Source organism: Hemitrygon akajei, chromosome 30 (assembly GCF_048418815.1).
Source record: "Hemitrygon akajei chromosome 30, sHemAka1.3, whole genome shotgun sequence".
Taxonomy (NCBI): domain Eukaryota; kingdom Metazoa; phylum Chordata; class Chondrichthyes; order Myliobatiformes; family Dasyatidae; genus Hemitrygon; species Hemitrygon akajei.
Window position 1 is genome coordinate 23440873 of NC_133153.1, and position 14336 is coordinate 23455208.

At 42.9% G+C, this 14336-nt stretch overlaps 1 protein-coding gene across 3 annotated transcripts in view; it reads left to right on the top strand.

Moving 5' to 3' along the window:
* Positions 1–13663, top strand: part of LOC140718865 (WD repeat-containing protein 72-like) — a 339559-nt gene extending 325896 nt beyond the window's left edge. For 2 of the 3 annotated variants that reach the window (XM_073033117.1, XM_073033123.1), the window contains one exon: positions 11314–13663. In XM_073033117.1, the coding sequence (XP_072889218.1) occupies positions 11314–11366 (53 nt within the window). In that variant the 3' untranslated portion in view covers positions 11367–13663. The remainder of the gene's footprint in view (positions 1–11313) is intronic. The other variant, XM_073033118.1, reaches the window with a different exon arrangement.
* Positions 13664–14336: the final 673 nt, after the last annotated feature.

The window sequence follows — 14336 nt, forward strand, 5'->3', positions numbered from 1 at the left end:
CAGGCAGGGCAAACAGGTAACATCTCAGCTCCTACGACTTCAGCTCGATCCTGTCTGTACGGAATTTGCTTGTGACCATATTCATTCCCCTCAAATCATGTATGCTTCCCCCCAGCTCTTCCACTTTCTTTCCGCACCCCTAAGACTTGTTGGATGTTAAGTTAAATGGTTATTATTAAAATGTAGTTGATGCACCATCAATAACTCTCGGAGACGTGAGGCGAGATATAGGCTTTTATTGGCTGGAAGAAAGAACAAGCAGCAAGTGACCACCACACAACATCCTGGAGACTGAGGGAGGAGCAGTGCCTCCAATCGTCTTTATACCGGGGTCTGTGGGAGGAGCCACAGGAGCAGTCAGCGCGGGGGGGTGGGGGGCGTGTCCAGACAGGTATATGTAGTTCACCACAGTAGTCCTACTGTAGGTGTATGTTGGGAAGAGTAAGGAGTTCTGGGCATTTGAGAGAGAATATGACAGGCAAACAAGTGGGAGCATGGGATTGATAATATTGCTCTGTGTTCTTCCTTAGACTCAAAGGCCTGAATGATCACTTGCTGTCAGGAAATAATGATAAATATGGAATATAAAATATCATGGGAGCACATATGAAATATTGAAACCAGCATGTTTACATCGCTAATTCAGGCATGTGCTCCATACAAGAAAAGGCCAATTTCTACAGTATCCTGGTCCTATAAAAGAGGAATAATATTAAACTGGCTGTGGTAGTTTTATAGTGATAAATTAGGCCCAGCATTTGAGGATCAATATGCAGCACCACAAGGTCACTGTTAAATATCCAACCACCAAGTTCATCAGCCAATTTAGCAGGCATGAAGAGGAACTTGACACAAATATACAAAGATGGGGCTTAATGCATCGTGGGGAAAGCTGAGCCTGCTCAGAATTCCTAGATAACCATTATCTTGCAAACTTAACCAACTACAACTTTGATCATTTTAAACTGCAAGCATTCTATAGATTATTTCAGATAGCCAAATGACCAGTTCTGTTGGAAGGTCATCCACTTTAACTCCATTTGTCACTCTCCACAGATGCTGCCTAATCTGCTGAGTATCTCCAGCATTCTCCTTGGTATCGTATTCACAGCAGCTACTGTCTTCTCCCTCATATATTTACCAGCAGGCTTCTTTTTTTTATGCTCACACTACGATCCTCATTCATCTAGTAACTAGGTAACTATATCACCTGAACAACCTTTGTTCCCTCTACACCTCCCCCTCTGCCACTTAAGGCTAGATTTCTCACTTTTCCAGTTCTGACGCAAATGCTGCCTGACTTCTGTGCATTTCAGGCACTTTGTGTTTATTTGAATTGACTGCCCGAAGTCAGTGAACAACACAGCACTAAATTAAACTGAACTGAAACAAACTGAACATTCCTAGACTGTTCAATGACTCTATGGTTGGGTGTTTTGTATTCTGTATTTTTCATTCTTTTTTTTTGCCATTTGTGCCATCCTTTCTGTTTTTTGCACATTGGGTGTTTGATGTTTTCTTTGAACAGGGTCCGTGATGTTTCTTTGTTTCATGGCTTTCCGTGGGATTGTATACTGCATGCATACTTCGAATCTTTGAAAAGTTTGTTTTAGCTATGTCTTCCTGGATCATCAAGAAAACCCTCCTGATTCACTGATGCCCCTTAGAGGAGGGAAGGGCAATGGCACAACTGGTGGATTGCTGTCTCACAACTCCAACAACACAAGTTCAACATAAGAACAGAAGAAATGGGAGCAGGTATAGGCCATCTGGCCCATCGAGCCTGCTCCGCCATTCAATAAGATCATGGCTGATCTGGCCATGGACTCATCTCCACCTACCTGCCTTTTCCCCATAACCCTTAATTCCCCTACGATGCAAAAAGCTATCTAGCCTTGGCTGAAATATATCTACTGAGGTAGCCTCCTCTGCTTCAGATCAGACCTCTGCTGCTCTTTACATGCTGTGACTGTGTGGTTTTCCTCCACATGCTTTGATTTCCTCCCATGTCCCAGAGATGCATAGGTTGGTGAGCTTAATGGTCACCGTAAATAGCTCCGAAGACTGGATGTGGTAGAATTGGAGGGAAACAACACACACAAAATGCTGGAGGTTAGGCAGCATCTGTGGAAATGAATAAACAGTTGAGGTTTCGGGCAACACTCATCTTCAGGACCGAGAAGGAAGGGGGAAGATGCCAGAATAAAAAGGTGGGGGGAGGGTAAGGAGGGAGGTTGATAGGTGAAGCCAGGTGGGTGGGAAAGGTCAAGGGCTGGAGAAGAAGGAATCTGATAGGAGTGAAGAGTGGACCATAAGAAAAAGGGGAAGAGGAGGGGACCCAGGGGGAAGCGATAGGCAGGTGAGAAGAGGTGAAAGGTCAGAATGGGAACTAGAGGAAGAGGGGAGGGGATTCATTTTATTACTAGAAGGAACAATTGATATGCCATCAGGTTGGAGGCTGCCCAGATTGGGTATAAGGTGTTGTTCCTCCACCCTGAGTGTAGCCTCGTCTTGGCACAAGAGGAGGCCATGGATCGACATATCAGAACAGGAATGCGAATCAGAATTAAAATGTTTGGCCAGCGGGAAGTTCGGCTTGTGGCAAACAGAGCAGAGGTGCTCGAAGAAGCAATGCCTCCAGTTTATGACGGGGTGTCGCCAATGTAGATGTTAATGTGGAAGTTAATGGGAACATGGGGAGAGTAAAACAGGATTAGTGTGGAGTTAGTGTAGGTAAATTCTGATTGGTCAGTGCACAGTCAATAAGCCAAAGGGCTTATTTCCATATCTCTATGACACTGAGATAATCTCTGAAGGAAACCTTCCATCCTTAACTCCAAAACCAAGAATACATTTACTACAAGTCGCCTTCCGCAATTTAAGTGCAATTCAGGATGGAAAATAAATCAAGATGTTGCAAATGACGTTCGCATCCCAGAAGCAAATAAATAAAACCTATTACTTGACATGTTTGCTGTGGCAAGCTTTATTAAAATAAGCTTGTGTTCCCACTATCAGAATCTGTCACAAAGAAACATTGAGAACAAATGGCAACTGAACTCCCTGTACAGTTCTGACTGTTGGTGATAGATTTCTCTGTTGTCATGGTGTTCTTCTCATGCGCTCTGCCTGCCTCTGGGGGTAACGCTACAATTGGATACTCGCGTGTGCATTGCCTGCATTTCCTGTCCATCCTGTCCACTGGGAGCACAGAATCGTAAATTATCCTCAACACCTTATCCTGATTGTGGAAGTGGAAAGTCAGCAGTTATAAGCAAGAATGGGAATGTAAGTTTAAATGTGTGTGTGGAGAAGTTTAGAATAAACAAGATTGTATTTCGCCAAGAGATGAATTTAACAGTCTTGCTTTCCCAGTAGACTGCTTCAGTCAACCAGAACACTGAGTGGATGGAGCCACAGCATAAAAGCACTGATCTGTGAGCCGGGATTCTCCATAGAGTAAACCATGTGGAGCCTCCCATGGCTTACGGCATAAAAATATTAAATTATAGCTGAAAATTAGTTGTTTATTTCCAATTAAAATCTCCAAGTGGAGTGGTTTTAACTGATACATTTTGTAGCCCAGCAAATCAAATGATTGAAATTGGAGGGTGAATTTCGCATTAGTGGTGATTTTCTACTTTACCCTCTCATATACGTGACTTTTCGCTGACAGAAGTGAGTAGAGTAAGATACAGAAATATGCTGTCATTCCTTCATCATATTTGGGTTTAAAGCCTATCAATTTACATTGGTTTAGGAGGTCGGGATTGGATCACCATAAGAAGATTAAAAATATTCTGAGAGGGAAATCAGGATAATCAAACGAGGGTAAGAGATGGATCTGGCAGTTAAGTTTAAGGAAAATAACAATATATATTAGAAAAAAATGGATAGCTGGTGAGAAAGTAGGTCTCCTTAGTGATCATCAGGGCCACAGGAGATCAGTGAGATACTTAAAAAATATTTTTCCTTAGTATTTATTGAGAGAAAATCATAGCTGAACAAGAGACAAGAGAAACAATGTTCTGGAGGGCATTCATATTACCAGAGAGAAGGTTTTTGTAGCGTTACAGCATATTAAGGTGGATCAATCCCCAGGTATGACTGAGGATATCCTCCGACTAGAGAGGAAATTGTGCAGGCCCTTGCACATATATTTTTTCTTCATCATTAGCTGCTGGTGAAGTTCCCGAAGACTGGAGGGTGGCTGAAATTATTCTACTGTTTAAACAGGGTAGCCAGGGCAAGCCAGAGAACTACAAGTTGGTCAGCCTGACATCTGTAGTGGGGAAGTTACTGGAGGGGATTCTGAGGGACAGGATCGACCAGCATTTGGATAGACAGTCATGGTCCCAGCCCAAAACATCGACTGTTTATTCATTCCCATAGATGCTGCCTGGCCTGCTGAGTTCCTCCAGCATTTTCTGATTAGGATGAGTCAGCACGACTTAATGCATGTGAAGTCATGCTTGACGAACCTCTTAGAGAGTTAGGCAGTAACCAAAACTGTAGATGAGGGTAGGACAATGGATGTTGACTATTTGGACTTTAGCAAGGCCTTTGACAAAGTCCTGCATGGTAGGCTGGCCTGGAAGTTTAAACCACATGGATCCAGGGAAAGCTGGTTCAGTGGATTCAAAATTGGCTCAGAGGAAGGAAGCAGAGAGTGGTGGCCAAATGTTGCTTCTTGGCATGTTGTTTTGTGAGTAGTAGCATGCCACAGAGGTTGGTAGTGGGACCCCTGATATTCATTGTTTTTACAAGTGATTTGAATATGAATATCCAAGGCTTGTAGGTGACATGAAATTGGGAGGTTGTGTTGATAGTGGTGGGGTGGAGATATGTCTCTACCAAAGGAGATGTAAGTCGCTTCTTCTCTCTGCTAGCCTGCAGGCCACCCTTGAGTAAGGTGTGGCATCTGCTTAGCTCATCCCCCAGTCTGATCAGGGTCATGTGAATCCATGGAAGCAGGAGGTAGACAGTCATATGAACAGATGGTGCATATCACAAGTCCTGGTTATGCGACCACTGACACCTGGCAGACAATCTCTGAAGAGCATTGATAAAGTCTGGGGTCACCCGCCTTGTAAAGTCAAATGCCCAGAAGAAGGCAATGGCAAAACACCTCTGTAGAAAAATTTGCCAAGAGCAGTCATGGTCAGAGATCATGATCACCCACGTCATACAACACGGCACAAAATGATGATGATGGTGTTGATAGTGAAGAAGGCCATTATAGATAACGAGGGGATCTTGAACATTTAGGGAGGGATCTGGAGAGTGACAAATGGATTTCAGTACAGATAAGTATGAGGTAAAGCATTGTAGAAAGTGTAATAGGTAGTTCATTCAAAGTGGTATCACAGGTGGTCAGGGTGGTGAAAAAAGGCTTTTAGCACACTGGCCTTCATCTGTCAGAGAACTGAATATAGGAGTTGGGACATTTTGTTGCAGTGGTCAGTGGAGTATTGAGTGAAGTTTCAATCATCCTGCCATTGGGAAGGATATGGTTAAACTGGAAAAAATTAACAAGGATATTGCTGGGAATAGAGAGCCTGAGTTACAGAGAGAGGATGGCCAGACTAGATCTTTATTGCTTGTAACATCAGAGAATGAAGGGCGATGTCATAGAAATGTTTCATTATGAGAGGCATAGAAAAGGTGGAGGGTAACAGACTTTTCCCCAGGTTAGGAAAACTAGGGGGCATAGATTTAGGCTGAGAGGGGAAAATATTTAAAAGGGACCAGAAGGAGGGGCAATGTTTTCATGTAGAGGGTGATGAGTATATGGAATGAGCTGCCAGAGGAAGTGGTTGAGGGAGGCACCATTTTATTTTTGAAGTATCATTTAAGAAGCACCTGGATAGGTAGATGGCAGGATGGAGATATTCAGGAAATTAGAACCAGCTGAGTGGGCACTGTGGTCGGAGTGGAGCTGTTGGGCCAGAGAGCTGAATGTGTGCTGTATAGTCTCTATGACCCTGTAAGTCCAGGTGATTTTCTTCACCAGGGGTTTTGCAGCAGTGCGAGAAGATAGCTCACCGTCTCATATCCATGAGCATTGCCCTGACCGGGGAGGTCAGCATTTATTGCCAAAGAAATGTGTTGTCTAGGGGCATGGCTGGAACAATAAATAAGTAAATTAATAAAATAAGAAAACCTTAAATGAATTTGAAGCAGCTGAGTAAATCCAAGAAGATAATTTGTATCTCCATTATTAATCTATAGATTGAATCTCACATAATACCCCAGGAAAGGAATATAGTTGTGATAATATCAACTGACTGCTTGAAATACAAAAACAGAAAATGCTAAAAACGCTCCATAAAGGAGATCAGAGACCATTACGTCAGAGTGCAATGGGCTGGAGAAATCAAGTAGCCAGCAACAGGAAGCTTGGAGTTGCCCAGGTGGACTGAATGCTGATGGTCCACAAAGACCAGGAGAAGTACCTCAGGTTCGACCAACAAATGAAATCCCACCACCAGACGCAAGTTCTCCTTCTGCTCCTTTTTAACTGTCTGAATCAGCTCTACCTTCCATGACTTACTGGTTCATTCTTTCATCTTTTCCAATCACTCCCCTTCTCATGGCAACTTTCAATGCCTCCGCAGGAGATGGAGCACCTATCTGTTCATACCTTTCCTTCACTGCAGCTAGGGCTCAAATAGCCTTTTACTTGCATAGACCCACTTACATTTCTTCCAGTCTGGTGCACCACAATCAGAGTTCACGATCTGGTCTGCTCTACGTTGGGAAATTTTGACCACACTGCAGAGGGCCTGCCTTCAGTCCATAAGGTTGACTCAGTGCTTTCTGTTGCTAGTCATTTTAATTCTTCATCCCACTTGGACTGATCTGTTTGTGGGCTCTTGCACTGTTATAACAAGGCCTGACATAAGCTTGAGGAGCCCCTCATCTTCGTTTTAGGCAGATTGGTGCCTTCAGGATTTAGCGTCAAGTTCTGCAAATTTGGGTAACTTTCATCCCACGTCTGTATCTAGCTATTTATTTATGTATTTATTTATTGGCACACAGTGCAGAATAAGCCCTTCCATCCTTTCAAGCTGCACCATCCAGCAATCCTCCAATTTAATCGTAGCCTAGTCACGGGGCAATTCGCAATGACCAATTAATGTACCAACCCCTGGTGCACCTTTGGACTTGTGGGAAAAACCAGAGCACCCAGATGAAACCCTCGCCATCATGGGGAGTATGTACAAGTTCCTTACAGGCAGCGGCAGGAATTGGATCTAGGTTGCCGGTACTGTAAAATGATGTGCTAACCACTATGTTAGCATATCAGAATGGTCAGCTTCCTCTCAGCTCCTGTCTTCTCTCTCCATTAGATTAGCCTGACCTATTGGGTATGTCCTATAGCCCTGCATTTTGAAACTTTTACATTCTTTTCACTGTGTTCTCACTCTGTACCTGCCCTCATTTCAATACTCTTTGGAACTCAAAACCATGTCCTCTCTCCTATCTGCAAGGTAACTTCATAGATCAATAACTATGACCTAGCCCTATCAGAAATATTCTGACTCGTCTCGTCTCTTCCAGCAACTTCATACTGTCTTATTTTCTTTCCATCCCAGTTCTGACGAAGGCACTTGAACCTGAAACATTAACTTTTTCCACAGACTCTGTTTGATCTGCTGAGTGTTTCCAGCGTTTCCTGCGGAGGAAATGCCAGAGGCGGTACAGTGTAGCCTCTCCCGTTGGAGCTGCCTCCCGTGGTTGAGCAGTGGAATGACAGGCTGGATTGCGTGCACTTGCACATTGCCAGGAGACTGTATCATTAATTTCAGGACGTCTTGGACTATACGTGTGTGTGTGTTTTGCGTGAATATGCTTCTTTGCACACTATTTTGAATGTTCTATTTTGCATGATTTGGCCCCAGATGAATGTTGTTTTGTTGGCTGAATCTATGCATGGTTGAAAGATAATTAAACTTGATTTGATCTGATTTTTGCTTCAGGTGTCCAGCATCGGCAGTTTTTCAGTTGCCATTGGCTGCCCTGATCTGAATATTGATGTCTGTATGAAAAATCTTCACTTTCATTCCATGTGCTTCATTCACATTTACCTTCTGGAGAGGAGAGAGAAATGAAGGTTGGGTGGAAATTTTTGTCTGAGTTGATGTGGTCAACAAGAAACATCAGTAAGGGAGCTCCCAATGTAAGGGGAATAACAGGTGAAGGTTAAGAGCCAATGCATGGGAAAACATTTGGAAAGTGACACCTAATGGGTTTAATAGCTTATGAATGGATTTTTAATATACAGACAGCGGACACTAAAAGCTTTACATTTTTTAGTAAAGCTCTCACTAAGTGGAGAAAATTCCATTGATAGAACTTTCCTGCTCATAATCGTGAACTGAAATTCACCTCAAGTTCACCAGATCCGTATAAAAAAGGTGCTTCGTAGCGGCATGTATTTATATAGTGGCTTCCAAATTGTGGGGCTCCCAGCCGAGCCTGTTTCCAGGACAGTGCACAGCAGGCTCACAAAGAATTTATTTCTGAGTCCTCCAGGGTGAAGTTCTGCAGTGTATGAGATCCAGAGTATTGTGTGCAGTAGAACAGAGCTTAGGCGATCTACAAGTTCTACAAGGCAGGTTGTTAACGCTTTTCTAGTCCCCACACTGCAGGAGAGATGCGGAGGCTTTGAAGAGCGTGCAGAAGAGGATTATCAGGCTGTTGCCTGAATTGGAGTGTGCATTAGTGATAATGAAAGTTGGACAAACTTGGATTCTTTTCTCTAGAGAGGTTAGATTATGAGAGGCATAGATAAAGCAGATAGTGAGAGCCTTTTTTAATCCCAGGATGAAAATGTCAAATACTAGAGGGCATAGATTTAAGGTGACAGGTGGAAAGTTTAAAGGAGATGTGCAAGGCAAGATTTCTTTTCTAGGTGCCTGAGAGCCCTGACAGGGTAAATGATAAAAGGAGATATGATAGCAAAACATTTAAGAGATACTTAGTTTCTGCCTATACACATGTCTGTCTACATGCAGGCAGATGGGATTAGTTCAGATTGACATCCTGGTTGGTGCAGACATGCTGGGCTGAAAAGCCTGCACCTGTGCTGTACAGTTCTACATTCCGTGTTCTTTGGCCGGGGGCGTTGCCACCTCATTTGGGCAGGCTCTGGGTCTTTCTACATCCAGTCAGGTCATCAACGGAGTGTTGGAGTTATCCAGGAGAGTCAGTGTGTTGGAACTATACAGCAGAGTCAGTAGGTTGGGGTTAAACAGGAGAGTCAGTGAGTTGGAGTTATACAGGAGGCAAGGGAGCAGCATGGACTGTTGCTGAGTGGTGAGGACCAGGCTAGAAATTGCTGGGCTACAGAACCAGGATGGAAATTGTAGGACATGGTTTTAACAACTTAAAGAATGATCTTCAGAGACTAATACAGAGATCTGCTGATCTCTCAGTGGCTTTTGTGAATGGGAAAAAAAAACAAGTTTCCAGTTTTCTTCTAGTTTAAATATGAAGAAACTAACAGAGGATAGTGAGGTGAGTCAATTAGTGACGAATAAGTCCTTAATGTCCATAATTTGCAATTGATTGTCAGTCCCTCTTTGAAGGGACGGTGTGCGGATTAGGAAATCCATATTGAAATCATGGCAATTTGTTGGACCAAGTGGATGGTGATTCAGTTTATGTCTTATGCTTGGAAAACTGAAGCAATTTGCAGAAATGAGAGTGATTTAAGTTATCCAGTAAGGTCGGCCTGATATCGAGGGAGAGGACACCGTGGTAATTTAGCAGTTAGCGTGACGTGAATACTACCTGGAGCATCGGAGTTCAGGGTTCTGGTGTGCTCTGTACGGAATGCATGGGTTTTCCCCGGGTGCTCTGGTTCCCACCCCTCAGTCGAAAAACGCACCATGTAGGTTAATTGGCCACTGTAAATTGTCCCGTGGTTAGGTTGCTGGGGTGATGTGGCTCGAAGGGCCGGAAGAACCTATTCCACACTGTATCTGAAAATAAATTAAATTAAAAATAAATAAATAACTACCTTGAGGGATAGTGACTCCACCCATCTACATTTCCTCTCTGCCTGCCTTTTTGAAAGTCCTTTATCAGATGGTCTGTCTTCTGCAGTTGGATTAGTCAGTAGCAATGGGATATTCAGGTTATCATCATTGGTCTACCAACATCATCTAACTGATGGGTAGTTGATGGTCGATAGGGCCTGTTGCTGTGGTTTATCTCTCCTTATGCTCTGCTTGAGGGACCCAATGCATCCCCCAAGGCTACACAAAATGGAGAAGTTTTTGCTGCCACAGTTCTTTGGTGTTATCTTTTCAGAGGACCTGTCTTGGGCTCAGCACCTAAGTGCAATTACAAAGAAAGCACAGCAGCGTCTCTACTTCCTTAGGAGTTTGTGAAGATTCGGCATGTCATCTAAGACCTTGACAAACTTCTATAGATGTGTGGTGGAGGGTATATTGACTGGCTGCATCACAGCCTGGTATGGGAACACCAGTGCCCTTGAATGGAAAATCCTACAAAAAGTAGTGGATATAGCCCAGTTCATCACTGGTAAAACCCTTCCCACTATTGAGCACATCTACATGGTTGTCACAGGAAATTAACATCCATCATCAGGGACCCCCAGCATCCAGGCCCTGCTCTCTTCTTGCTGCCGCCATCAGGAAGAAGGTAGAGGAGCCTCAGGACTCACACCACCAGGTTCAAGAACAATTATTACCTCTCAAACATCAGGCTCTTGAACCAGAGGGGATAAATTCACTCACCTCATCACTGAACTGTTCAAAGGTTTCAAAGGTACCTTTAATGTCAGAGAAATGTATACAATATACATCCTGAAATGCTTTTTCTTCCCACAACCTATGGATTCATTTTTAAGGGCTCTTCATCTCATATTCTCAATCTTTATTGCTTTTTTTCTGTTTGTATTTGCATAGTTTGTTGTCTTTTGCACACTGGTCTTGCATTGATTCTATTATTGTTATTGGATGAATTGAGTTTGCCTGCAAGAAAATTAAACTCAGGGTTGCATATGGTGACATATATATACTATGATAATTAATTTCTTTCGAACTTTGTCTTAATTGAGCATTGTCTTAATTGGTGTGAAGTGAATGTTAAATTCCAGTTTCAAGCTAATACCCAGTTTGTGAAGATTAGCAATCTGTAATTGTATACTTTTAATCTAAAATAATATTGAAAAACATAAAAAATATAAATTTTCAGTCAGAAAATTCTGCTGAATTTACATTAGTTATCATATCATTAAGAACAACATCATGATTAATAATTAATTTATGATTAATGCAGATAGTCTGCGAGAGTGGCCTATGTCCCGAATCTGCTTTTGCAAAGTCTGCTGAAAGAACAAAGGGAATTCTCCTGTATACCATGTCTGAAGGTTTGTTCCTTGTTAAAGTCCAACTTGCGAAGACAAAATGGTGGAAGGTCTCCAGACTTCTGGTTTGTTTGTGGCTGAATGAGTCTGCAAGATTGTTTGGAATCAGTGAAGAATTTTAAGATGCGAAAGAAATAGTAAAATATTGCAGTCACATAACTATGTATAAAGAATTGAAAGGATTTTCAGTGCAACTCTTGGATTTTTAATGTGGCTTACATTCCTTGAGTAGAGTATGTAATAAATCTGACCTGATATTTATTGGCAGTAAAAGTTACACTGTTTTGTGTCTTTTGAATCCTAATCAGTCGAATTCAAGATTCTTCTGATTTATTTTGAAATCTTATATTTGATGAAACAGACTATAAAAGGTATTGATAAACAAAAAAGAACATCTGCAGATGCTGGAAATCCGAGCAACACACACAAAATGCTGGAGGAATTCAGCAGACCAAGCAAGGGAAGGGGAGGAGGGGTGAAGTAAATGGCTAGGGAATTGTTTGGTGAAGGAGATACAGGGCTGAAATCTAATAGCAGAGGACAGAAGGCCATGGAAGAAAGAAAAGGAGGGAGGAGCACTAAAGGGGGGCGATGGACAGGCAAGGAGATACGGTGAGAGAGAGGGAAAAGGTGATGGGGAATGGTGAAGGAATTGGGGGGGCATTACTGGAAGTTTGAGAAATCGATGTTAATGCTAGCAGGTTGAATATAAGTTGTTGTTCTTCCAACCTGAGTGTGACCTCATCACGACAGTAGAGGAGGCCATGGATAGACATATCAGAATGGGAATTGGAAGTGGAATTAAAATGGGTAGCTGGAGATCTCAAATATATTTGGCCTGAGGGAAATGGACAACTTCAGGAGAAGGCAAATAAACAGAAATCTCAGGCTTTAAACAACATAGGAGCAGAGTATCTAGAAGAGATTGTCTGGGCGTCAAAGGAACTGCTATCCACAGCACTGAGAACGGGTACATAGGTAGGTGGAGCAATTGAGGATTTTCTTTCTAAAAATGAGGCTGGTGAGGTGGATTGCAATACACCTTAACATTCCCAAACATTATGTTTTCCTACATGCAATGGTGTTAATGTTGTTCATTGATAAGTTGAAGCACATCAAGTAATTAGTCATCACAAACACGAGAAAATCTGCAGATGCTGGAAATCCAAAGCAACGCACATAAAATACTGGAGGAACTCAACAGGCCAGGCAGCATCTATAGAAAAGAGTAAACAGTTGACATTTCAGGCCAAAACCTTTCATCAGGACTGGAAAGAAAGATGAGAAGTCAGGAGCAAGAAGGTGGGGGGAAAGGAGGAAGAAATACATGGTGGTAGGTGATAGGTGAAACCGAGACAGGAGGAGAGAGTAAAGTAAAGAGCTGGGAAGTTGGTTGCTGAAAGAGATAAAGGGCTGATAGGAGAAGATAGAAGACCATGGAAGAAAGGGAGGAGGAGGAGTACCAGAGGAGGTGATGAGCAGGTGAGAGAGAGAATCAGGAATGGAGAATGGTGAAGAAGATGTGGGGGCATATTCTATTTAGGTAGCCTTCAACCTGATGGCATGTATTCGGTCTGAGTAGCCTCTAACCTGATGGGCATGAGCATCCATTTCTCAAACTTCTGGTAATTGCCCCTCCCACACCTTCTTTCAGCATTCCCCATTCCTGTTTCCCTCCAGACCCTCTCCATTCATCTCTCTTGCCATTCTAACCCCCCCCCCCCACCTGAAGTTCTCTGGACAGTGGGTTCAGGTGATTGGGACAGTTCTGTATGCCTCATAGGCATGGCTATACCTGTCAGATTTGGTAATGGAGGGTTAGACAAGAGGGAAGTTGATAATCTGAGGGAAATGATGGGAATGATAAGGGGCAGATACTGTGGAAGGAGGCAGGGGAGTTGTTAGCTGACTCTCTCTGGGAGTGACGCACACGAAGTGCTGGAAAATCTCAGCATTTATGGAGAGGAATAAAGAGTCGATCTTTTGAGCCAAGACCCTTCATCAGTGGCCCAAAACATTGTTTATTCCTCTCCATAGATGATGCCTGACCTACTAAGTTCCTCCAGCATTTTGTGTGTCTGTTGCTCAAGATTCCCAGTATTTCCTGTTCTCATATTTATGATTTCTCTGAGAATGGTTTAGACAACCATGTCTGAAAGCTCACTCGACTGGCAATTACCAAATTGGCTCCCCTGTATTAGCTGTCAAAAGTTATTGTGCCCAGGGTCTTCCCTTCCATTAAACTTGTATCCCAAAGTGGAAGGTGTGTTTATTTTATTTCCCTAGAGGATCCTGGCCTGTCCTTAATCAGATACCAGGGTCAGAAAGCTTTGCTTTTAGAGCTCTGCTTAAAAAAAAAGCAGCTGCTGAAGCCTTTAGGTTAATGAACACTCTTCTCAATATTATTCTTCTTGTATACTTTCCTCCCTGATTGAAATACCTTAACCAATACAGTTTCATGTAGCTGTTATCTTCATGAAATGGAATCCTCAATCTTTCCAGCCTTACCCCCAAAAAACTTATCCCTGTCCTAACTCTTCGCACTTAAGAGGTGCTGCATCCAAAACTCTTTAGTGAGAGGTGTCGTGCTAACAGTTGAACTTACAGTAAGGAGTGCTAGGTAGGGACCTAACTTAACCAGCAATGTAACTTGCCATTTTACAAGCCGCCAGATGGCCAAAGTGATTGAACTAAGTCTGGAGTCAAGGTGTGGCCAGGAAAAGCCAGGTTTAAAAAAAAATTGTTACATGCTGGTGAAATCATCACGAACTGGGTAGGAATCCTTTCCTGAATTCCACTTGCAATTCCTGGGTCTCCCCAGCTCTAATGCCCTTTCCACTCTAATACCCTTGGGTATATTTAAGGCAGAGGATGATAGATTCTTGAATAGTCAGGGCATGAAGGGATGCAGGAAGAAGGTAGGAGATTGGGGCTG